Below are 23300 nucleotides of genomic sequence, written 5' to 3'. Positions count from 1 at the left end.
TTTAAATAGAAGTGTAGACAGGGGTGAAAGTAACAGAGGACTTACTGGTCCCCGGTAGGGGTGGGGCTGGGGAGGGTCAGCATCCCCCAGCCAGCCCATCCACGCTGCCTGGCCCAAGCCACCTGGGGCTCCAATGCTACCGCAGTGGCCAGAGCCCTGGGCTCTTTTAAATTGCCAGCCCTGGGGCAGCTCCTCCTTTTGCCCTGCCCTCCCGCCCCAGGTGGGGGCAAAAGGGGCAATGACGTTAAAGTGCTGCTGTGGCAGCGCTTTAAAGTCAACTGCGTACACGGGCTGGTACCGGCGGCCACCTTTTACTGGTACACTGTGCTGGCCTGTACCGGCTTACTTTCACCCGAGTGTAGGTATCTTCTCATATGGATATGATTGTATTTTATTAAGATAGCTTATAGCTGTGTATGTCTAAAGTAAAGTATAATCGTTTGTACCATACCTACAGAAATTTCTTCTCACAAAAATATTGTGAACTTTTTTTTTTTTACTTTACCTCCCTGGTTTCTTCAATAGAGTGGAAGGAGTGTTGGATAGTGATTACCACAAGGATCAAGGAGCTAAAATTCCTGGGGCCTAGTCTACCTATCAGCTGTGTATGTGTAACTCCCATTAAAGTGGGAGTGGGATTTGCACCTGTGCACTTGTTGGGATAATGAGGTCCTGGCATTTCAATTCTGACTACCAGTGACATGCAGTATCTGAACTAATATAAATCATTTAATCTATGTGCTTCTGTTTATTCATAGATAAAATTACTTTAATATTCCTATTGATAGGGATATAAAATATATCTGTAGTACTAATAACTCTGCATCATTTTGATGACAATTCATGGCTAGATTCTATTAGTCCTAAATTTCCCTTGAAGTAACAATAGTTCCAAATATCCCACAGGATTGCCAGCCATTGATTGGTGCAGTCAGTGACAGAGACATTGTAGCTGCTTGTTTAGTCTCATAGTTATTTTTCTCTTGTTTAAGCTTCCTATGCTCCAAATGCAATAAATTAACAAATGCATTCCTAATATAGTGGTTCTGCAGAATAAGTCATGCCTATGTCAATCAATTTCTTCTTCTCTTTAGGATGTGTTTAAAATATAGTCACATACTTAAAAATACCTCTGGAATTAATTTAGTTTTCTCTATTTTTTATTATTATGTATTAAATGAATATATATAAATGTAGTGATTCATTATCTATCCTACACAATATACTGTAAAGACTCTACAAATGTATCCTGGCAACTGTAAAAAAGTGTAAATATTTGGAGCACTTTATCAAACCCCTAATATGAAAGCAAGCAACATTTATCAAGTGTTTACTGTATGTAACCTTTAAACAGCTGTACCATACAATATAGTATCTGTAATTTTAATAGCAGTGTACATCCTTATGTACTTATATACATCCCAGACAAAAACTACATTAAGATGGATTTAAGGTTGGGAGCATGGCAAATGTGTTTCAGGGCTTTTATAATTATCCCAGAACAAAGCATTACAAAACTAGGAAATTCAGAGTTAAAGTTTTAAAGAAATCCAAACTTGTTAAGGTATGGAAATGTGCAGTTATGGCAACCAAATAACCTTAACTTTACCCTTTAGTGACAATATACAACAGGGGTCGGCAACCTTTCAGAAGTGGTGTGCCGAGTCTTCATTTATTCACTTTAATTTAAGGTTTTGCGTGCCAGTAATACATTTTAATATTTTTAGAAGGTCTCTTTCTATCAGTCTATAATATATAACTAAACGATTATTGTATTCAAAGTAAATAAGGTTTTTAAAATGTTTAAGAAGCTTCATTTAAAATGAAATTTAAATGCAGATCTTATCAGTTTAGTGTGATCCTTTGCCCTTGCTTTTCCTTGCTGAGTTTTCCAATGTCTGGCACATATTTGGATACTTTAAGCTGCACACAGGCTTCTGAGTGATCAGTTGTTAACTGGCTCCAAGAGGGACAGAGGACAGATTTCATGTGTGAAAATATCAGTTCACACAGGTATATGGATCCAAATGCTGAAAGCACTGCAAATGCAATTTTCTTCAAACCGTTAAATTTCACTGACAGGGACATCCAGCAGTTCAGAATAGAGGCCCCATGATCTCTCAGAAGCTTCAAGTGCACGCCACAGATCTCCAAACTTTGAAGCCCACAATTCTGAGCTTTTTAATGGAAAGAGCTGCATTTCGAAATCTTCAACACCCCTCCACTGAAATACAGACAGATCCAAGTCGCTTTCATTGAACTTTTCAGGTTTAATTAGAAAAGAAAGCATTGGGCCAAATTGCTGGAAATTTTGAAATCTGTCAGAAAATTCTGATTCCAGTTCTTGCATGTACATTCTAATCTCCACATCAAATGCAGTGCGCTGTTCCACGTGGCGTGATAGTGATGTAAGCCGAAAATCAGGATTTAAAAATATCCCAGCGCAGTAGCGCTGGAACAATTTTTAAGGTGAGAGTGCTGAGGTGTACCCCCTCTTGCCCCTGTCTGCACCCTCATTGCCCCAGGCTGGGGCCAGTGGGCCACAGCTGGGGGTGGCTGCAGAGCCCCAGGCTGGCGGCTCGGACTCCAGGCTGGCAGCAGAGCCCCCCCCGGACCGGTGGCCAGGACCTGGGGCCGGCAGCGGGCTGAGCATGGCCAACAGATGGATCCCCAGCTAGCAGTGGGCCGGCGGACGGTACCCCAGGCCAGCAGCGGAGCCCCCGGGACCAGTGGCCAGGACCTGGGCAGTGTGAGTGCCACTGAAAATCAGCTTGCATGCTGCCTTTGGCCAAGGCCGCCCAGAGGATTCAGGCGGCCTGGGGTCTTTGGTGGCGGAGGTCCTTCTGCTCCGGGTCTTTGGAGCACTTTGCCGAAGACATGGAGCAGAAGGACCTCCGCTGCCGAAGATCCAGAGCAGAAGAAGCGGCGGTGGGTCCTTCACTCTAGGTGTGTTCGGCAGCACTGAAGGACCCCCCGCTGCTGAAAACTCTCATGGGGGCCCCTGAAAACTCTCATGGAGGCCCCTGCAGGGCCCGGGGCAAATTGCCCCACTTGTCCACCCCTCTGCCTTTGGCACATGTGCCATAGGTTGCCTACCCCAATATACACTGATTTTATGATTAAGGCATTATTGCATTGTGGCCTCTGCTTAGAAGAAACTGATTTTTAAAGACACATTAGGTTTGCATATGTGTTGGTGTCACTGTGGGGCAGAGTTAAGACTGTCGTGTGGTGCTTGAGATGGGATACCGAGCAGCCAGCTGGTTTTGCTGCTCAGAGTCTGACATTGCTACTGCTGCTTGTGTATAGTGTAGACCACTTAAGCAAGATGTTACTTCCTTTGGCTGGAGTGATCTTGGTCCAGAACTATGGCCCCAGTTGTTCTTCCCACTCTCCAGCCTTAGGATGAGAGTACCTGCTGCTCAGATAATACAGAGACGGGCATGTTATGAAAGCTCAGATGCACTTTGAGGAAGCTTGAGCTGCTGTTGCCTGTTCTGTGTTACTTATTATGATAAACAGAGATCCAGTACTCAGGCTGTAAGTCAGGCTCCATTCATAATCACAAACTGACATGAAACAGTTTTAGTTCTCTAACATTTAAAAAGTTTTATTAAAGAAGTAACATCAGCAGTTCCAGGTAACTAGTACAGTGTATGTTTGGAATACTGGATTACTGAATAAAGTGGCCAATTTACTGGGATGGTTCCAATGCTACTTCTTATTTAGTTTGCTAGTTAGCATAAACATGTTGATATTTATTTAGGTAGTAATTGCTGGAGGTAGGGACTGACTTAGATTCATAGATTCATAGATACTAAGGTCAGAAGGGACCACTCTGATCATCTAGTCCGACTTCCTGCACAGCGCAGGCCACAGAATGTCACCCACCACTCCTATGAAAAACCTCACCCATGTCTGAGCTATTGAAGTCCTCAAATCATGGTTCAAAACTTCAAGGAGCAGAGAAGCCTCCCTCCAGTCAACCATGCCCCATGCTACAGAGGAAGGCAAAAAAACCTCCAGGGTCTCTCCAATCTGCCCTGGAGGAAAACTCCCTCCCGACCCCAAACATGGCAATCAGCCAAACCCTGAGCACATGGGCAAGATTCACCAGCCAGATACCCAGGAAAGAATTTTCTATAGTAAATCAGATCCCATCCATCTAATATCCCATCTCAGGGGATTTGGCCTATTTACCCTGAATATTTAAAGATCAATTACTTACCAAAATCCCATTATCCCATCATACCATCTCCTCCATAAACTTATCGAGTAGAATCTTAAAACCAGATAGATCTTTTGCCCCCACTGCTTCCCTTGGAAGGTTATTCCAAAACTTCACTCCTCTGATGGTTAAAAACCTTTGTCTGATTTCAAGTCTAAACTTCCTGGTGGCCAGTTTATACCCATTTGTTCTTGTGTCCACATTGGTGCTGAGCTTAAATAATTCCTCTCCCTCTCCTATATTTATCCCTCTGATATATTTATAGAGAGCAATCATATCTCCCCTCAACCTTCTTTTAGTTAGGCTAAACAAGCCAAGCTCCTTAAGTCTCCTTTCATAAGACAAGTTTTCCATTCCTCGGATCATCCTAGTAGCCCTTCTCTGTACCTGCTCCAGTTTGAATTCATCCTTTTTAAACATGGGAGACCAGAACTGCACACAGTATTCTAGGTGAGGTCTCACCAGTGCCTTGACTTAGGAGAGGTGCTCAGTGAAATATAATTAACAAATTTCCAAACTGATGGAGAAGTGCTTTCCAGGTCTAGCTCCCCTTCAGCCAAGTCACCCATGGCATAGAGCATGACACCCCCACTGCCTCATAGATAAAGAACAGTTGATCAAGGTGGGATTCTGAGAGAAGTCTGGCTGCGCCCACACTACCATAGCCACTCTATGCATTGCCTATAGTGTGGGTTACACCTGTGGGACTTAGCCCAATTCAGGGCTGCCCACAAAGGGTCCCTAGCCCCATTTGAGAGGGTCCCCAAACTGAGTGGCACTGCAATGAGGCATGCAAGGTCTTAGCACCACTCAGGTTTGGCCTGGCAGCCCTTGTGTCATAATCGAGGGGCCACTGGGCCAAACCTGAATTGCACTGCCACCTTCACACAAGGTTACAATGTCCAGAGTAGGGAGCCAGGCCCAGCCCTATACCAGAGAAGTGCTGCTGCGGGGGTGCCGATGTATGGCTCTCTCCAATCTTGTCCCCCCCCCCCCCGGTAATCTTTCTGCAAGGGTGGACAGGCCTCAGTTTCAGATTTTCTCTGGCCCCCCAAAGCTCCTGTGCAGCCCTGGGCCCACGAGGGAGGTGCTGGGCCTGTGCAGCTGAGCCCTCCTGGCAGAGTCGTGGAGCCCCCTGTGCGGGGCTATGTCCCCTCCCGCTGGCAGTGTGTGTGTGGGCAGGGAAGAGCCCCGAGGAACGGTTCGGTGCCGGGGCGGGCCTGCCCCCAGCCCCGGAGGAGCGGTGGGCTCTGGGGGCCGAGGGCTGTGCATTGCGGCTGTGGAGCCCTCCAGAGCAGTGCAGGGGGCTGTGCGGGGCAGAGCCCGCCCTGAACCAGGCCCCGCTGGGAGCGCTCCTGGGGCCCCGGCCAGGCGTTAGCCCAGCCCTGCCTCTGGCCCGCGGCGCGCTCCCCGCAGACCAGCCTTGGGCGGCTGCCACCTAGGGACTGGAGGGAGCAGGGGGAGGGAAGCCGCCGCCGCCGGCCCGCTGCTCCAGGGAAGGCAGAGCCTCCCCTCATTGGGGCTGCAGCCTGCGAGCGAGCCCGCCTGCACAGCGCAGCGCCCGGGCAGGAGCCGAGCCCGCTGCAGCGCGCCGCCCCTTCTCCTTCTCCTCCTCCTCGCCGCATTCTCGCCAGCAGCTCCCCCGGATCCCGGCCAGATGATGAACTTTCTGCGGCGCAGGCTGTCGGACAGCAGCTTCATCGCCAACCTGCCCAATGGCTACATGACCGACCTGCAGCGGCCGGAGCCCCAGCAGCCGCCGCCGCCCTCTGCCTCCTCGGCGGCTCCTGCCGCTGCCGCCGCCGCCGCCTCCCCGGCCGTGGAGCGCCGGCAGCCGCCGCAGTCGGCACCACCCCAGCAGCAGCAGCAGCAGCACTCGGCGGGCAGCAGCTTCTTCAGCTCCCTCTCTAACGCCGTGAAGCAGACGGCAGCCTCGGCCGGCTTGGTGGATGCGGCGTCCGCCGCTTCCTCAGCGGCAGCCAAAAAGTTCAAGCTGCTGCTGGTCATTGATGAGCCGCATACGGACTGGTAGGTGCCCCCCTTTGAGCCTCCACACACGTTCCCCCCAGCCTCCCCTCTCTCACGGTGTCGATGTCTATGAACAGCCTTCCTCCTTTTTCTTTCCCCGCTTTTAATGGCCAGGTGTTGGGTGGCTCTGTGCCTGGGAATGCCTGTTTGCTTCAGTGGTGAAGGCTCACCTTTGGGTGGGGTGGGAAGCACCCTGTTTTCCAGGGCTGGCTCACGCAGTATAACAGAAGTGCATGAAACTCACCCGCTTTGGGGTAAGAAGATGGTGTCAGAACCAGTTGTTCTTACAGTTGCAGATGGTCAGTTTGCATGGACACTGAGCATGAGACGATGGTTCGCTTTGGAGCTAGCCGGTGAGGGGTACAACTATTTCATTTCTGTTCTGAACCCCCCGCGCCCCCTTTTTAAAGCAGTCAGATTGGTTGGTGTCTGTAGAAAAATCAGTTGTAGTTTTGGAAGATGAATCAAAAGCCAACAAATGCCAACGTACATAAAAGGGAATTAAATCAATTTTTTAGAAATGTACTCCATGGAATATATTTACCCTCCTAGGGAAGAATATACTTGATAGTCTAATGAGATCAAAAGTTATTTTTATCTTGTGTAAACGTGGGAATACTCTACACAGGTAGGATATATATCTGATTTGTATGTGACTGTAGTATGACTATGCAAGTGCACACATTTATATGTATGAGGGGACTTGTTTTCATGCAGGTCTTCGCAATTATGTCGCAGTGTCTAAAATTTGTATGGCTTGTTTATTGATTAATAAGCATACTGATAGTCAGCCTAAACATTTTGCCCATCACTGTAGAATTACATAATTAGAGTTTAAGAGTTAACTTTTTAGTTCTTCTTGTTGTGTCAGGCTATTTTTCTTCTAGTTTAATCTTAATAAAAAATTAAGATTGAGGAATTGATATGCTGACCTATTATTTATTCTTGTATCTAATTAGTACCGGTACTGGTGTTTATAAATCTATGAGAACTCTTTATCACTAATTCATGTCAGAACACCATACATGAGGATGATATGTGCCATGATGTATCATGCAGACAGGCCATGTGTTTGTTCATTCTGTTTGTTAACTTTCCTCCTGTAATGTGTACAGACATGATGTGTTGTATTGCAGTCAGCATCATAATGACAATCTCCAGTTTCTGAACACTGCTTATTAATAATGCAGGCTAAAATCAATAAGGCAAGTTTTTTTATAATGTGTAGAAATTGTTTTATTAATGGAGACTAAGTATATTTTATTTACATTCAGGAACATATTTCAAAACCATTTTACGAGATGTTTTATGTTAAAATGGAGGAAAAACCACAAGTAGCTTAATGGTTGAATATTAAATAAAATAAAATATCCTATCTTGATACAATATTTGAAATAAAATTTAAAAAACAAATGCATTAAGAATAGAGAAAGAAAAACAACATCCTAAATCTGTGACAAAGAAAATTGAATTATGATGCTTTAAATGTTAGGCAAAAAATGGTTTTATGTGTTGGGTAGAAGAAAAGCGGTATGCTCAATCAGAGAAGATACTTAACCTTCCATGGACACAACTCATTGTTTTATAGTCTGAAGTTATAAATAGGGGATCTTTTTTCTTTTTATTAGGTTTAAAGAAAAATAAAGTATTTCCACAGTGTACAAATCCCAATTTCAAAATCAAATATACCTAAATTGCTTGACCAGTAAAGTCAGTCCCTTGTGAGGCCTTTCCATACCTATTAGCATCAGCCTGTGTATTTGTAATGATGAGGTTGTCCAGGTTAGTGTACGGGCACTGTAATTTCAGCAGGTTTATAGTGCAATAACAGTTAACTGAATCTGTCTTTACCGAGACTTGCTAGTGCTGATAAACTCTGTTTTGTAAATGTATGTTAGGTACGACTGCTTGTACATCCCTGTTAGGAGAGTAGATGTGTTCACAAGTGTACATATTTCTGTTCATGCCTGTTTATTTTACTCTGCCTTTCTGTGGAAACAATACATGGGACTTCTGGAAAGAACAGTTTAGAGTCAGTTTGGTGGTGGTTTTTTAAATTTTATTTGGCCTAGCTTCTCCTCCTGTTCCCCCTTCCCCCAAGAAATAGCCATTTTGTGATTACAACCTTTTAAATAATTGCCTAAATGTAAATAGATTTCAAAAGTAAATAAGTATTAGTGGCTTTGTACCTTTTAAAATGATGCAAATCCTTGTAGATATTTGTTGAACTGCCATATAATTTGACTAGCAGGAAGAAAAACAGGATATACACGATGTATGCTAACCTGAATAAATATTTAAAAATATTTCAACTTACTCTTGTAATAGATGAATTAATGCATGCTATTCTGTTCCATAATCATGATCTGTTAGCTAGACCCTGTGCTGCGTGATGCAAAGACATGCAGTTTGACAAAATTAAGTATATAGAACTACTGTCAAATGACACAGGAAAAAGACTATGTTCTGAGACAGAAAAGTAACTATTTGAGAAATAAGTTGAGTTGTTCGGGTTTTATCCTGAATTTTAGGCTGGTATACAAATACAGGTTAGTTTAATATGAGAAAACAGCTTGGAAAGCTGCTTTTAACATGTTGAGTTACACTGTCCTTATTTTATAGCTTGAACGTGTGTAACTGTATTTGAGTTACAGCTTTATAGAAACACAGGAAATGCCAGAGTGGATTAAATCTGATACAATGGCCAGAACCAGATGCTGCAGAGGAAGGTATAAGAACCCCATAAAAGGTAAAATTTATGAGAAAAACTATGAAAGAAGCAGGTTTCAGAGTGGTAGTCGTGTTAGTCTGTATCAGCAGAAAGAACGAGGAGTACTTGTGGCACCTTAGAGACTAACAGATTTATTTGAGGATAAGCTTTCATGGGCTAAAGCCCACTTCATCAGATGCATGCAGTAGAAAATACAGTAGGAAGATATATACAGAAAACATGAAAAAATAGGGGTTGCCATACCAACTCTTAATGAGACCAATTGATTAAGGTGGGCTATTATCAGCAGGAGAAAAAAAAACTTTTGTAGTGATAATCGGGATGGCCCATTTCCAACAGTTGACAAGAAGGTGTGAGTAACAGTAGGGGGAAAATTAGCATGGGGAAATAGTTTTTAGTTGGTGTAATGACTCATCCACTCCCAGTCTTTATTCAAACCTAATTTAATGGTGTCCAGTTTGCAGATTAATCCCAGTTCTGTTGTTTCTCATTGGAGTCTGTTTTAAAAGTTTTTTTGTTGAATAATTGTGACTTTTAGGTCTGTAATTGAATGTCCAGGGAAGTTGAAGTGTTCTCCGACTAGTTTTTGAACGTTACAATTCTTGCCATCTGATTTGTGTCCATTTATTCTTTTGCGTAGAGACTGACCGGTTTGGGCAGTGTACATGGCAGCAGTGCCCCTCTGCACTTACATTACAGCTGTCTTCTGATGTTCTCTAGGGGCATGCATGACCCATCTGATGCCCTCGCTGAATCCTGCTCGATGCTTGGAGTACTGCCAACATGGTGGCTAAGCGGAAAAGGAAGTCACTGGAAATATTTGAACAAGAAAGCTCTGCACCTTAAAAACATCTCTTATTTTGTATTCTGACTGGTGTGGAAAAAGTAAATAAAGATGTGTTGTTATTTACTCCTTCTCATAACACAAGAATTAGGGGTCACCAAATGAAATTAAGAGGCAGCAGGTTTAAAACAAACAAAAGGAAGTATTTCTTCATGCAACACACAGTCAACCTGTGGAACTCTTTGCCAGGGGATGTTGTAAAGGCCAAGACTATAATAGGGTTTAAAAAACAACTAGATAAATTCATGGAGGATCAGTCCATCAATAGCTATTAGCCAGGATGGGCAAGGATGGTGTCCCTAGCCTCTCTTTACCAGAAGCTGAGAATGGGCAAGAGGGGATGGATCACTTGATGATTACCTGCTCTATTCCTTCCCTCTGGGGCATCTGGCATTGGCCTCTGTCGGAAGACCAGAGACTGGGCTAGATGGACCTTTGGTCTGACCCAGTATGGCCGTTCTTGTGTTCTAAGTATATTTTTACATTTAACTGTGTTTTTGGTTTTTGTTAGGAGCTTTTGTTTATTCTCTGGAAAGCAGATAGAGTGCTGAAAACTTCCTAATTATCTGCTGCCTGGTCTTCTGCATGAAAACTTCAAAACAAGAATGACTGGCAGCACAGTTGAAGCTATACGAAGAAGCGGATGAAAGCATCCAAAGCTTAAAGCCTTAAAAAGGCACAAATTTTGTTTTGTGTCAGTACCTTTTCAGAGCGTCATGTAGCACTGGTGTTCACTGCATTAGGGATACATTCTTCTTGTTCTAGGCCCAAAATATATTTATTTTTAAAAAGGTTTTAGGACGGATAGGAGGATTTCTCTATGAACAGGAGATTTTCTTTTTATAAGATTAATGAAAAGTCATTTAAAAGCAAATCATTCCTCATCATGTTGTAAACACAAACAGCAGAGTGCACAAGAAACAGAATGTGCCTCCCTACGAAAGAAATTAAATTGAGCAGTATATTTTCATTGTCTATGCAGTGAAGTGGTGAAGATAATAGACTTTTAACTTTCTTTTGGCTTTAACTGTCTTGTTAGTAAGAGGTACGACTGATCCGTTCAGTGCAGGGTCTGGTTCTGCAACTCTAGGTCGTGTGTTTGTGTGTTGGGTTTTTGATTGGCTGACTGATTTATATGTACTAGTGTCTAAGTCCCAGTCATGAACCAGGATCCCATTGTGCTAGGAACTGTACAAAAACAGAACAAAAAAGATGTCTCTTGCCCCAAAGAGTGTACAGTCTAAGTATAAGACAAGACAACAGATGGATGCAGACAGACTGATGGAGTATAAGGAAACAGTGAAACAGTATTGGTCAGTAGGTAGGCAGTGGTACAACAGTTGTCAAGTTTTTTTAGATATCATGGCAAAGGGGAGTTCTAAGGAGGGATTTGAAGGAGAACAATTATATGGCTTTGCAAATGTTTACAGGAAGCTCCTCCCAAGCATGAGGGTCAGCATGAGAGAAAGCACAAAGGTGCTTGTTTGAAAATGTAACAAGTGAGCAATGGAGGCTGGCCTCATGGTCTGATGGGAGTTGGGAGTAGACATTTCAGTCATGAACGCTAGATTTTAGGTGGTGGGAGTATACTGTGAAGAGCCTTGAAAGTGAAGACAAGCAGCTTACGTTTGGTGTGATAGAGAATGGGGACCCAGTGGAAGGATCGAATTTAACAGGCTAGGAACATTTTCTTTGCAGCAACATTCTGAATGGATATGAGAGGGGCAAGATTACATTTGTCAAGAGTAGAGAAAAGCATGTTGCAATAATAGAGATGTGATTTCTAGCTACGTGGATGGGTAGGAAAGGCCGTATCTTAGACATGTTGTGCAGTAAGAATCTGCAAGACTTAGACATGGCTTGGATGTGAGGACCTAGCGCAAAGGTCTCAAACATGCGGCCCACGGGTGAGCTGTTTCCTGTGGCCCACCATAGGTGCCGACTCCACCCCAACCCCCTTCGCCTGAGCATGCCGACTCCGCCTACCTCCCAGTGCTTCCCGACACCAAGAGCTGTGTGGCAGCACTTAGGACTTCCTAGGAGGAAAGGGGAGGAGTGGAGACGTGGCACGCTCAGGGGAGTAGGCGGAGAAGAGGTGGGGCTGGGGCAGAGATTTGGGGAAGGGGTTGGAATAGGGCAGGGAAGGGGTGGGAAGAGGTGGGGCCTCATATAAGGGGTGGAGTGGGGGTGGGGCCGGAGATAGAGTAGGGGTGGTTGTATCTTTGTATGAAAAGATCTTAGTGATGCGGCCCTCAAGCCAATGTACTCGTCCTCATGTGGCCCCCGTGGTGATTTGAGTTTGAGATCCCTGACCTACAGAGAGGCCAGAATCAGAAAAGACTTCTAAGTTATGGGCCTGATTGTCAGTCAGGGTGGTGATACTCCCCAGTGACCAAGAAAGGGAATAATGTGAAGTGCTTGTGGAGGAAGATTAAGAACTCTGTTTCAGCCATGTTAAGCTTGAGCTGATGGCTAGCCATCCAGGAGGAGATGTCAGAGAGACAGGCCAAGTTTAGTTTGGCCAGGAGACAGGTCTGGAATAGAGAGGTAGATCTGTGTGTCATCCGTGTAGAGATGACAAATGAATTTGTGTTTGTGGATCAGATTACTCAGATGAGGTGTAGCGGGAGAAGGAAAAGGGCCAAGGAACTCTGTGAAACTCCCCCAGAAAGTTGGTGGGAGGATGAGAAGAATGGTCCAAAAGACACATCGAAGGAGTGATTACACAGGTAAGGGGAAAACCAGGAGAGAACAGAATAATGGAAGCCACAGTATCACAGGATGGCTGGCCCCCAGAATGAAAATAGGACCAGCCAGAGCAGGTGCTCCTAGTTGAGCCAGTTAAGGGAGTGGGGCTGCATGTGGGCTATAAAGTGTCACAGGGAGTTTCAGTGAGGGCAGAGCTAGAAGAGGACTGCAAAATGAAGCTGTAATGGGAGAGAGAGCCTCCTGCAGTGATCCCAGAGGAACACTTCTCATGATGTTGTTTCATTTGGGCAACCAGGCCTTGCATTTCTTTGTTGCACTGTTTGCCGTGTCTTTTACCCACAGGTAGAGGAACTTCATTAAAATATTCCCAAACTGGGTCTCTTTTACAGCCTGCTGCCATTATAGGTTTTCCCTTCTAGGGAGAGAATCGTATGGTAGACCTCAAATCAATGAACACTACATTCTGAAAGACCTCAAGACTTCTGGAATATGCTGCTCAAACAGTTTCACTTTTGTTTCTACTTCCTGTCCCTCCCTTCTCACATTTATCTCCAGATTTCTTCTCCTTGTCCCGATCTATTCCGCCCCCAACAATCTTCTGTTCACTGAACTTTTTGAAACTTTGCACTTTTAGAGAGAGGTAAGGGATTGACTCTATGTACACAAATTTGCAGAGGGACAATAGGGTTGAGGTCTGTTATTTCATTTCTACTAGATGCACACTTTTCTAAAACCAGTAGACTGCTTTTCATGGGGGGGGGCATTTATGCTCCAAATACCCACCATGTGTGGAATTAAAAACTCTACAAAATGTTGTAGCACTTTTCAGATAGTCTAGTGTGTATGATGCTAATTGGAAACTTGGAAATTTTGTAGCTATTTTGTCATGCTTAAAATACATCTTGATGATGATGATGTGAACCTTCCTGATTAATGTATTTGTCTCCAGAAAGGCCTAGGACAGTGGTTCTGAACCAGGGTTATATGTATCTCTGCGGGTAAACAGAGGTTTTCCGCGGGCACATCAACTCATCTATGTATTTGCCTCGGTTTACAACGGGCTACAGAAAAAGTACTGGTGAAGTCAATACAAACTAAAATTTCATACAATGACTTGTTTATATTGTATTATATACTATACACTGAAATGTAAGTAAAATATTATATTACAGTTGATTTATTTTATAATTATATGGCAAAAATAAGAACATAAGCAATTTTTCAGTAATAGTGTGCTGAATATTGACTTAATACAATTTTGAAACTTGACTATGCAGAAGAAAAATGCTGCTTTCCCTTTATTTTTTTAGTAGTTAACGTTTAGCACAGTACTGTACTGTATTTGATTTTTAGTTTTTTTTTCTCTGCTGCTGCCTGATTGTGTACTTCCAGTTCCAAATGAGGTGTGTGTGTTTGACTGGAGTTCATAAATCTGAGGTTCTGCTGTATACTGAGTTGGTTTTATTTTGTTTTTTGTTTTTGTTTTTTTAAGGAATGCATGCTTCTTCTCTACACTTACTGCAGGTACACTAGACTTCTGTGCACACCTCCCTACTGAAATCAGATGTCCAAAAGATCCCTTCCCCTATCCACATTTAATTTTTATTATATATTTTTTCAGCAAATGTTGAGAAAGAATAGAAGCAAAATTTTAGACCTCACTGTATCCCTTTTGATTTCTGTTCTTCCTCCATCTTTACTTTGCCTCTCTTTCTCCCCCCTACCCAGATCTGTTTTGGTCACACACCATTTTCCCCACTTTCCATGCTTCCCCTTAAATCCCTCCCTGCCATTTACTCCTTCCATTTCATTCATTGCATTATTAACCTTTGCTCCTTGCAGCTCTCCCTCCTCACACCTTCCATTTTATCTTATCTCTTGGCTTGCCTCCTGTTCTCTGTTCGTTGGCCCCTGTTCTACTCTTCTTGCTCTATCCTCCATTTATCTCCCATGTTTTGTTTGTTGGACCTACTTTTTCTTCATATTTTGTCCATTGTCCTTCATAGTCTTTTCTCACCTGGCTTCTCAGTTTTTTCATTTGCTTCCTATCCTAGCCCTGTCAAATCTCTCTCCGCAACCAAGTCTCTAACTTTCCTCAGTACCATCAACCCATCCTCTTCCCCCAGCAATTTACCCATATGCCTCTCCTTCCTCCATCCATCTTTTTGTCCAGCAGCACTCCCAGTACATCTTTAGACCTCTAGTTTTATCCATTTGCCCTCAATTTGATATATCCTGTGCTCTCCCTAGGCTCGGGTGCTGGAACTAGGGATGCTAGGGGTGTGGCAGCACCCCTTGGCTTGAAGTAGTTTCCATCATATACAGGGTTTACAGTTTTGTTCAATGGATTTGGGCACCCCCCCATATAGAAATTGTTGCAATGCCACTGCCCATGCTCCTTAATTAGCTATTTTCTTTTCACAGATTCTCAATCAAATCTCTACCCTTACCTTTCAGTTTCCCCATAGCTCTCCCCAGTTGAATCTTGGAAAGCTTATTTATAGTTTCTTGGTTTGGAGAAAGTATTTTTGGGGAGGGATAGGAGGAGATTCAACTGGTCTGAAAGATTTACTGGGAAATGAGGAAAAAGTGTCCCTTAAGAAGGATGTGAGCTATTTAATGTGTCCTTAAGGTATAGTTCAGAGCTTGGTCTTTCAAAAGAATTGTCTCATTCTGAGTTAAGTGCTTTGCTGTGTGTCATCTACAGAGAAGTGAACCTTTAGAAAAGGGGTTTTCAGTCCTTAGGTAAAATGACATTTATTATGTTTAAAACCTTTGTGGATTTTTTCCTCTTCACATTTTTTTTCCAAATTCTAATTATGGTCTCAGAATTCTATAGATGATTTTGTTAGTTTGTTAATTCTTATAAAAGAAAAACATTGCTTAATATCAAATATAATATCACATTTTAAAAACTATCTGATTTAATTGTTTCCTTCAATTTTCATATAGCTTTGCCTCTACTGCACCTCCCACCACCCAAATGGTTAAACATATGCAATAAAAACATACCATCTACAGCTGTTCAGCCAATTTACCCAACCCAAATGTTACAAAACTGCAAAAAAGAGATTTTATCATAGTTAATATGAGCTGATGCTCTGAGTTCTCATGACTAGGAATTGATTGAACGCAGTATTATTCACTCTAGGTTTAGAACCCATAGTGACCTCAAAATAAAAAAAATATTAGAGCACAATTTTAAAAGTCAACATGAGAGAGCAATTATGGGAAGTTCTGTTTCATTGTCTTTGTCAAAATCAGCCTAACCAGTATCAAATGAGTTGTATGTTGCTGTTTGTATAAAAAGATGAAGACTCTCATCATGAAACATAAATGTTAAATTAAATAAAAATGGGCCTAAAATGGATCCTTGAGCAGCTGTGCTGCTTTTGGGGCCTGAAAAATAGACATAAAATGTAACCAGATTGAGATTACATTTGAAAAATAAGTCCTAAATGATGCCAGGTCTGTTGTACGAGAACAAGGGTGAAGACCTGGCCCCATTGAAAACACAGTCGCATCTCCTCTTGACTACAATGAGGCCAGGAGTTCACCTGTTAATATAAATGTTAGTTGTGTATATAGATGGGAATATCAGACCTGTGAGTGGATTTTTTTAGTTGTGTGTACAAAATGCAAGATCAGAATGCAAGTGTTTTTTTTTCCCCCCCGAGGGTGGATTGTGATACCATACTGAAGTGATGGAGAAGGAAAAGGAATTGATTAATGGTGTGAAATGAAAGGGAAAATGGCTAAAATGCAGGAAAGCCACAACTGGCTAAGGTCAAATGCTGTAATTATATGGAAATAATATGTTGTAATATACCGGAACAGTAAATAACCAATATTTTCATTTTCTGTTATTCAGACCCTTTCTAAAGACATAAAAAGTAGATGTTACCAGAACCATGTATTACCAGATGTGCCCATTACTTTGGGGTATACTCATTTATTAGGGTTACTTTTTGGGTGTGTGTGTGAGTGTGTGTGTGTTCTGTAATTCTGTTAATGTACTGCTTATGTCACTTGTGTGTTCATATTGAGCTCTACTCCTTCCTTCTGCAAGTCCCCTCCCAATGGAGCTGTCTTGCAGGACCTACGTTCCCCAGGACTAGGTTCCTCATACCGTGTACCTCATTTGGAACCAGAAGTATGCAATCAGACAGCAGCAGACATGCACACACACACACCCCAAAACCAAAATCACCTTGCAAATACAGTACAATATTGTGTTACACACAAATTACTAAAAAGATCAAGGGAAAGGTGTTTTTTTAAAAAATTGAATAGGTAAGGAAACTTTCTGTGCTTGTTTCATTTAAATTAAGAGGGTTAAAAGACACATTTTTCTTCTGCATAGTAAAGTTTCAAATCCACATTCAGTTGTAAACTTTTGAAAGAACAACCATAACGTTTTGTTCAGAGTTACGAACCACCTCCATTCCTGAGGTGTTCATAACTCCGAGGTTCTACTGCAGTTCATTTTCAGGCATCCAACTGGAGGAGAGTCTGAGGCAGCCCTAGTGGTATAAGAGGTAGCCTGAGAATTGCTGCCCCCAAAAGGGTGCAAAGTGATTTGAAGTCCTTCAGAATGGAGTGATTTCCAGTTTACGTTCTCGGAAGAAAAGGACTAGAACGCTTGATTCAAAAGACATGAAAGCTCAGATCTAAACAGGCTATTTCTACATTTCACGTAAATCCGGCATTTGACGTCTTAGACTCTGAAGACCATCTGTCACCCTGTCATAAATATAAAGGGAAGGCTAAACACCTTTAAATCCCTCCTGGCAAGAGGAAAAAACCCTTTCACCTGTAAAGGGTTAAGAATAGGATAACCTCGCTGGCACCTGACCAAAATGACCAATGAGGAGACAAAATACTTTCAAAGCTGGAGAGAGGGAGAAACAAAGGGTTCTTTCTGTCTGTGTGTTGCTTTTGCTGGGACCAGAACAGGAATGCAGGTCAGAACTCCTGTAAAGGGCTAATAAGCAATCTAGTTAGATATGCGTTAGATCCTGTTTTTTTAAATGGCTGATAAAATAAGTTGTGCTGAATGGAATGTATATTCCTGTTTTTGTGTCTTTTTGTAATTTAAGGTTTTGCCTAAAGGGATTCTCTATTATTTGAATCTGATTTCCCTGTAAGGTATTTACCATCCTGATTTTACAGAGGTGATTCTTTTACTTTTTCTTCAATTAAAATTCTTCTTTTAAGAACCTGAGTGCTTTTTCAATGTTCTTAAGATCCAATGGTTTGGGTCTGTGTTCACCTATGCAAATTGGTGAGGATTTTTATCAAGCCTTCCCCAGGAAAGGGAGTGTAGCGTTTGGGAGGATTTTGCGGGGGAAAGACGTTCTCTAACAGGCTCTTTCCCTGTTATAGATTTGTTAGATGCTTGGTGGTGGCAGCAATAAAATCCAGGGGCAAAAGGTAAAATAGTTTGTACCTTAGGGAAGTTTTAACCTAAGCTGGTAAAAATAAGCTTAGGGGGGTTTTCATGCAGGTCCCCACATCTATACCCTAGAGTTCAGAGTGGGGAAGGAACCTTGACACACCCTATACTGAATAAGGGTGACTACTGTTACATGAGTGCACTGTCTGTATATATGCAAATAGTTAATAGATAAGGTGTTGTTCTAAACCATTTAAATAGTTAATTGATAAGGTTTCAGTAGATGGTGCTCAAGAATGTTGAGTTTCGTTCTTGAGCATTGAAGAACCAATACAAATTGTTGTTGTGTACTGCCGCTGGTGTCTTCTGACTGCTCCCTTACGTCAGTTCTAAAAGACAAATATTTGATCTTTGTGATTTCTTCTTTTTATCTGCTTATATCTGAAACTGCCTCCTTCATCGCGCATTTAAAATATATTTCTGCACTGCTTCAAGATTGAGTCTTTCACATGTATTTTGGCCATGTGTGCCCAGGCCTGATTTACGGCCTGATTCTGTGAGCCTTCCATCTCATAGAATCATAGAATATGAAATCATAGAATATCAGGGTTGGAAGGGACCTCAAGGAGCGTCTAGTCCAACCCCCTGCTCAAAGCAGGACCAATCCCCAACTAAATCATCCCAGGACTTTGTCAAGTCGGGCCTTAAAAACCTCTGAGGAAGGAGATTCTACCACCTCCCTAGGTAACCCATTCCAATGCTTCACCACCCTCGTAGTGAAAAAGTTTTTCTTAATATCCAACCTTAAACTTCCCCCACTGCAACTTGAGACCATTACTCCTTGTTCTGTCATCTGCTACCATTGAGAAGCGTCTAGATCTATCCGCTTTGGAACCCTCTTTCAGGTAGTTAAAAGCAGCTATCAAATCCCCCCTCATTCGTCTCTTCTGCAGACTAAATAATCCCAGTTCCCTCATTCTCTCCTCATAAGTCATGTGCTCCAGCCCCCTAATCATTTTTGTTGTCCTCTGCTGGACTCTTTCCAATTTTTCCACATCCTTCTTGTAGTGTGGATCACCCGTTGACCACAATATAATTTTGTGCATACAGGGCTTGTAGAGTCTGAATGTAAGCAGTGGCATTGTCTCCTTCAGTGTTTGCATTGCATAACGTACACTGAAGTGTTAAATAATTTTAGAAAAATACATATTTTATTGTTTATATTTTAGTTAATAGCAATCATTTGACAAAGATTTCTTAAAAAGCAACTTCTATGCTTTTGACTGGGATTTTTTTAAGGGTCTCAGTTCTCTTCTGTGATGCCAACACAAATCTTTGATTTAGCATTTTGGTAGCTATTTAAAAAAATGAAACTTGTATCAGAACATCACTGTCAATGTCATTTACAGATTGTGCTTTGTTAGAATGATCTACAGACATCTTTATTTAAAAATCTGACACTGAAAAAGGTAGCTCTAACAAAAAAAAAGTCATAAAAATAAAATGAAAATAGCCATATATCTTTAACTGCAAAAACAGATAGTTTAACTCAGGAGGGATAAATTGAGAGTGAGTTGGCATCAGTGCAAACTTGGAAGTGAATAGAATGAAGAAGTGCAAAAAATCCTTAAAAATGTGTCAATGCAACACAATCAAATATTTAAATCTCAAAGAGACATTTGTTTTCACTTCTCAAGGTGAAGAAAGAAGATCAGACAGCACTAAAGAAATGTAGTCAAGACGTGGCAGAAGGTAAATTAGACACAAATTAGTAAATTAGTAATAGAACAAGAAATGGACACAAAAGAATGGACGTACCGTGATTACTGCATGCAGTCCTGATCACCCTATCTCATAAAAGGTATAATAGAATTGGAGAAAGTTACAGAGAAGGGCAACAAAAATGATTAGGAGTATGGAACAGCTTCCAAATAAGTAGAAATAAAAAAGAGTAGGACTGCTTAGCTTAGAAAAGAGATGACGGGGGGGGGGGGAGGGGATAAGATAGAGGTCTATAAAATTATGAATGGTGTAGAGAAAAAGATTAAGGACATATTATTTGCCCCTTTACATAATACAAGAACAAAGGGTAACCCAATGAAATAATAGACAGCAGGTTAAAAACAAACATAAAGAAGTGCTACTTTGCACAACATGCAGTCAAGCTGTGGATCTTGTTGCCAGGGGATGTTGTGAAGGGCAAAAGTATAAAAGTTCAAAAAAGAATTAGATCAGTTCATGGAGAAGAGGACCATCCATGGCTACTAGCCAGTATGGTCAGGGATGCAACCCCATGCTCCAGGTGTCCCTCAACTTCTGTCAGAAATTGGGATTGGATGACAGGAGATGGATCACTTGAAATTGCCCTGTTGTGTCCATTCCCTGTAGCCCTGGCCAGTGTTAGAAGACAGGGTACTGGACTAGATGGACCATTGTTCTGACCCAGTATGGCCATTCTTATGTTCTTGTATACTGCGTATGTTTCTCTCATACTCCTCAAAGATGCAGTGTGATTGCATAAACTGGAAGTATTTGAGAGCTTGTTTTATTTTAAAACTCCTTCACTAACCCAGCTGAGATTTCCGATGAGTAAAATCACAGGAGTATTTTTAATTAGAAAAGTATTTTCAAATCTTTTCTGTCCGTTTAGTAAATTTGTGTTCATTGCCATTTTTTTGACATGACCTAGCTGTTTCATTTCAACAACTGCAATGTATTCAATATTCATTAATCATAGAGCTTCCTAGCATTTAAAACCAAACCAATTTATTTATAACCTAATTACTTTCAAAGTCAGCAACAAGCAAGGTTTTTTTGTTTTATTTTTGTTGTAAGGGTAAAGTTTCATTTAAATGACCTTTAACATCCCTGTTAATTACATTCTATTCTAGATTTCTTAACAGCTGATTATTAGGAATGTCAGTAGGTATATATTAAATTGACTGACTTGCCACAGCTGGTGGCCTGACTGAAGAAGCTCTAATTTGTCTTTTTCTTGCTTACCATACCTCAGAAAGAACCACATTGTCCTATTGCTATAACATGACAGAGGAAAGAATGTTTAACACATTTTCCTCAAGTGGGTGCCCTGGTGCAGAAATCTTTGTTTCAGTGAAGCTGTAATTTCTTCAAAGGTGATATTTAAAATACCAGCAAACACATTCAATTTTCATTAGAGCTGTCAAGCCATTAAAAAAAATTAATCGTGCAATTAAACAATCGAATACCATTTTTGAAAATATGTTTGGATGTTTTCTGCATTTTCAAATTGATTTTAATTATAACACAGAATACAAAGTACACAGTGCTCACTTTATATTTATTTTTTATTACAAGTATTTTGCCCTGTAAAAAAACAAGAAATAGTATTTTTCAGTTCACCTAATACAATACTGTAGTGCAATCTCTTTATCATGAAAGTTGAACTTACAAATGTAGAATTATGTACCAAAAAAACTGCATTCAGAAACAAAATAATTTAAAACTTGAGAGCCTACAAGTCCACTAAGTCCTACTTCTTGGTCAGCCAATCATTCAGACAAACAAGTTTGTTTATATTTGCAGGAGAAAATGCTTCCCGCTTCTTATTTACAATGGCACCTGAAAGTGAGAATAGGCATTCGCATGGCACTGTTGTAGCCGGCGACACAAGATATTTACGTGTCAGATGTACTAAAGATTCATGTGTCCCTTCATGCTTCAACCACCATTTCAGAGGATACGCGTCCATGCTGATGATGGGTTCTACTCAATAACGATCCAAAGCAGTGCGGCCTGATGCATGTTCATTTTCATCATCTGAGTCAGCAGAAGGTTGGTTTTCTTGTTTGGTGGTTTATGTTCTGTAGTTTCCGCATCAGTGTTTTTCTTTTAAGTCTTCTGAAAGCATGCTCCTCACCTTGTCCTTCTCAGATTTTGGAAGGCACTTCAGATTCTTAAACCTTGTGTCAAGTGTTGTAGCCATCTTTAGAAATCTCACATTGGTACCTTCTTTGAGTTCTGTCAAATCTGCAATGAAAGTGTTCTTAAAATGAACAACATGTGCTGGATCATCATCCAAGACTGCTATAACATGAAATATATGGCAGAATGCGGGTAAAACAGAGCAGGAGACATACAGTTCTCCCCCAAGGAGTTGAGTCACAAATTTAATTACTACATTATTTTTTTAATGAGCATCATCAACATGGAAACATGTCCTCTGGAATGGTGGCCGAAGCATGAAGGGACATACAAATGTTTTGCGTATCTGGCATGTAAATACCTTGCAATGCCAGCTACAAAAGTGCCATGCGAATGCCTGTTTTCACTTTTTGATGACGTAAATAAGAAGAAGACAGCATTACTGTAATGTCCAGTGACTGTAACTGTTTCAGAAATTATATTAGTTTGATAATTGTATCATTTATAAATATGTTTGGCATGGATTAAGAAAGTGGCCTCACAGCATAAAAAAATTCTTTGACTTGTTATGCGTGGAACTTTTATTGCTAAATTGCAAAATGAGGCTAATAAAGAATGAATTATGATATGCGTTATCAGTATTATAACCGCAGTGTATATATTGCAAATTTAATTTACTATGTTAATTGCATAGAATTTGTTTTCTTTGAGAATACTTGTCTTAGATATTTTTCCTTTAATAAATCATTTCATATGAATATAATTTATATGAAGTAAAATAAGCAAAGTTTAGATGATTATGGAATAAATATAATGGGGAAAAAAGATAAATTCAGACCATAAGTGCTTTTAGCATAGCCAGAAGCACATAATAGGGCTGTAACAGTAGCATTTAAAACAGCTACAGTACAGTTCTCTGCCCCAATGCAGACTATTCCTTCCAAGCAGAGTATATTAAATAGCCAGATCAAGTAGCCTCTGTGCTGAAATGTGTGTGGCTCATACTTGAGGGTCTGAGCCAGAATGACCTCCCTCTTGTTTTCATCTCAGAAAAAGAATGTTGTGTGAATTATAGTATTGTGGATGTCCAGCAGCAAAGCATAAAAGTTGTAGCTTTCTCCATTATATCTTTGACTTATTAAAGCCTAAGACTGAATTTGGTCCATTATTTTTCCTATGCTAGCAATATGACAAAAAGATGAGCCAAATGAATTGTTGCGATAGTTTTCATATACTTAGCTATAAATAAATCTGATGTGCTAAAATGCAAGCAGGACTAGCATTCAGAAAGAGATGGGGTTTCCTATGGTAATTAAACTTAGGCTTGCAGTAGTACATTAGGCTGCATTGCTTTTGTTAAGCTTAAAGATGACTCTCATCAAATCTACTTGTGTTGCAATATTTTGACATTCCTTTTGCAGATTGGTAGTTCCCAGGTAAGATAATTGTAAGTCATCAAAGT

General features: G+C 41.3%; 1 protein-coding gene across 2 annotated transcripts in view; it reads left to right on the top strand.

The window, feature by feature from the left end:
* Positions 1-5374: 5374 nt before the first annotated feature.
* The window catches only part of SYN2 (synapsin II), a 393703-nt gene continuing 375777 nt past the window's right edge, over positions 5375-23300 (top strand). Inside the window, exon 1 of one of the 2 annotated variants that reach the window (XM_038410236.2) lies at positions 5375-6256. In XM_038410236.2, coding sequence (XP_038266164.1) covers positions 5886-6256 — 371 coding nt within the window. In that variant the 5' untranslated portion in view covers positions 5375-5885. The remainder of the gene's footprint in view (positions 6257-23300) is intronic. The other variant, XM_043518660.1, reaches the window with a different exon arrangement.

This window comes from Dermochelys coriacea, chromosome 7, assembly GCF_009764565.3.
Source record: "Dermochelys coriacea isolate rDerCor1 chromosome 7, rDerCor1.pri.v4, whole genome shotgun sequence".
NCBI lineage: Eukaryota > Metazoa > Chordata > Testudines > Dermochelyidae > Dermochelys > Dermochelys coriacea.
This window is presented reverse-complemented; position numbering and strand designations above follow the sequence as displayed.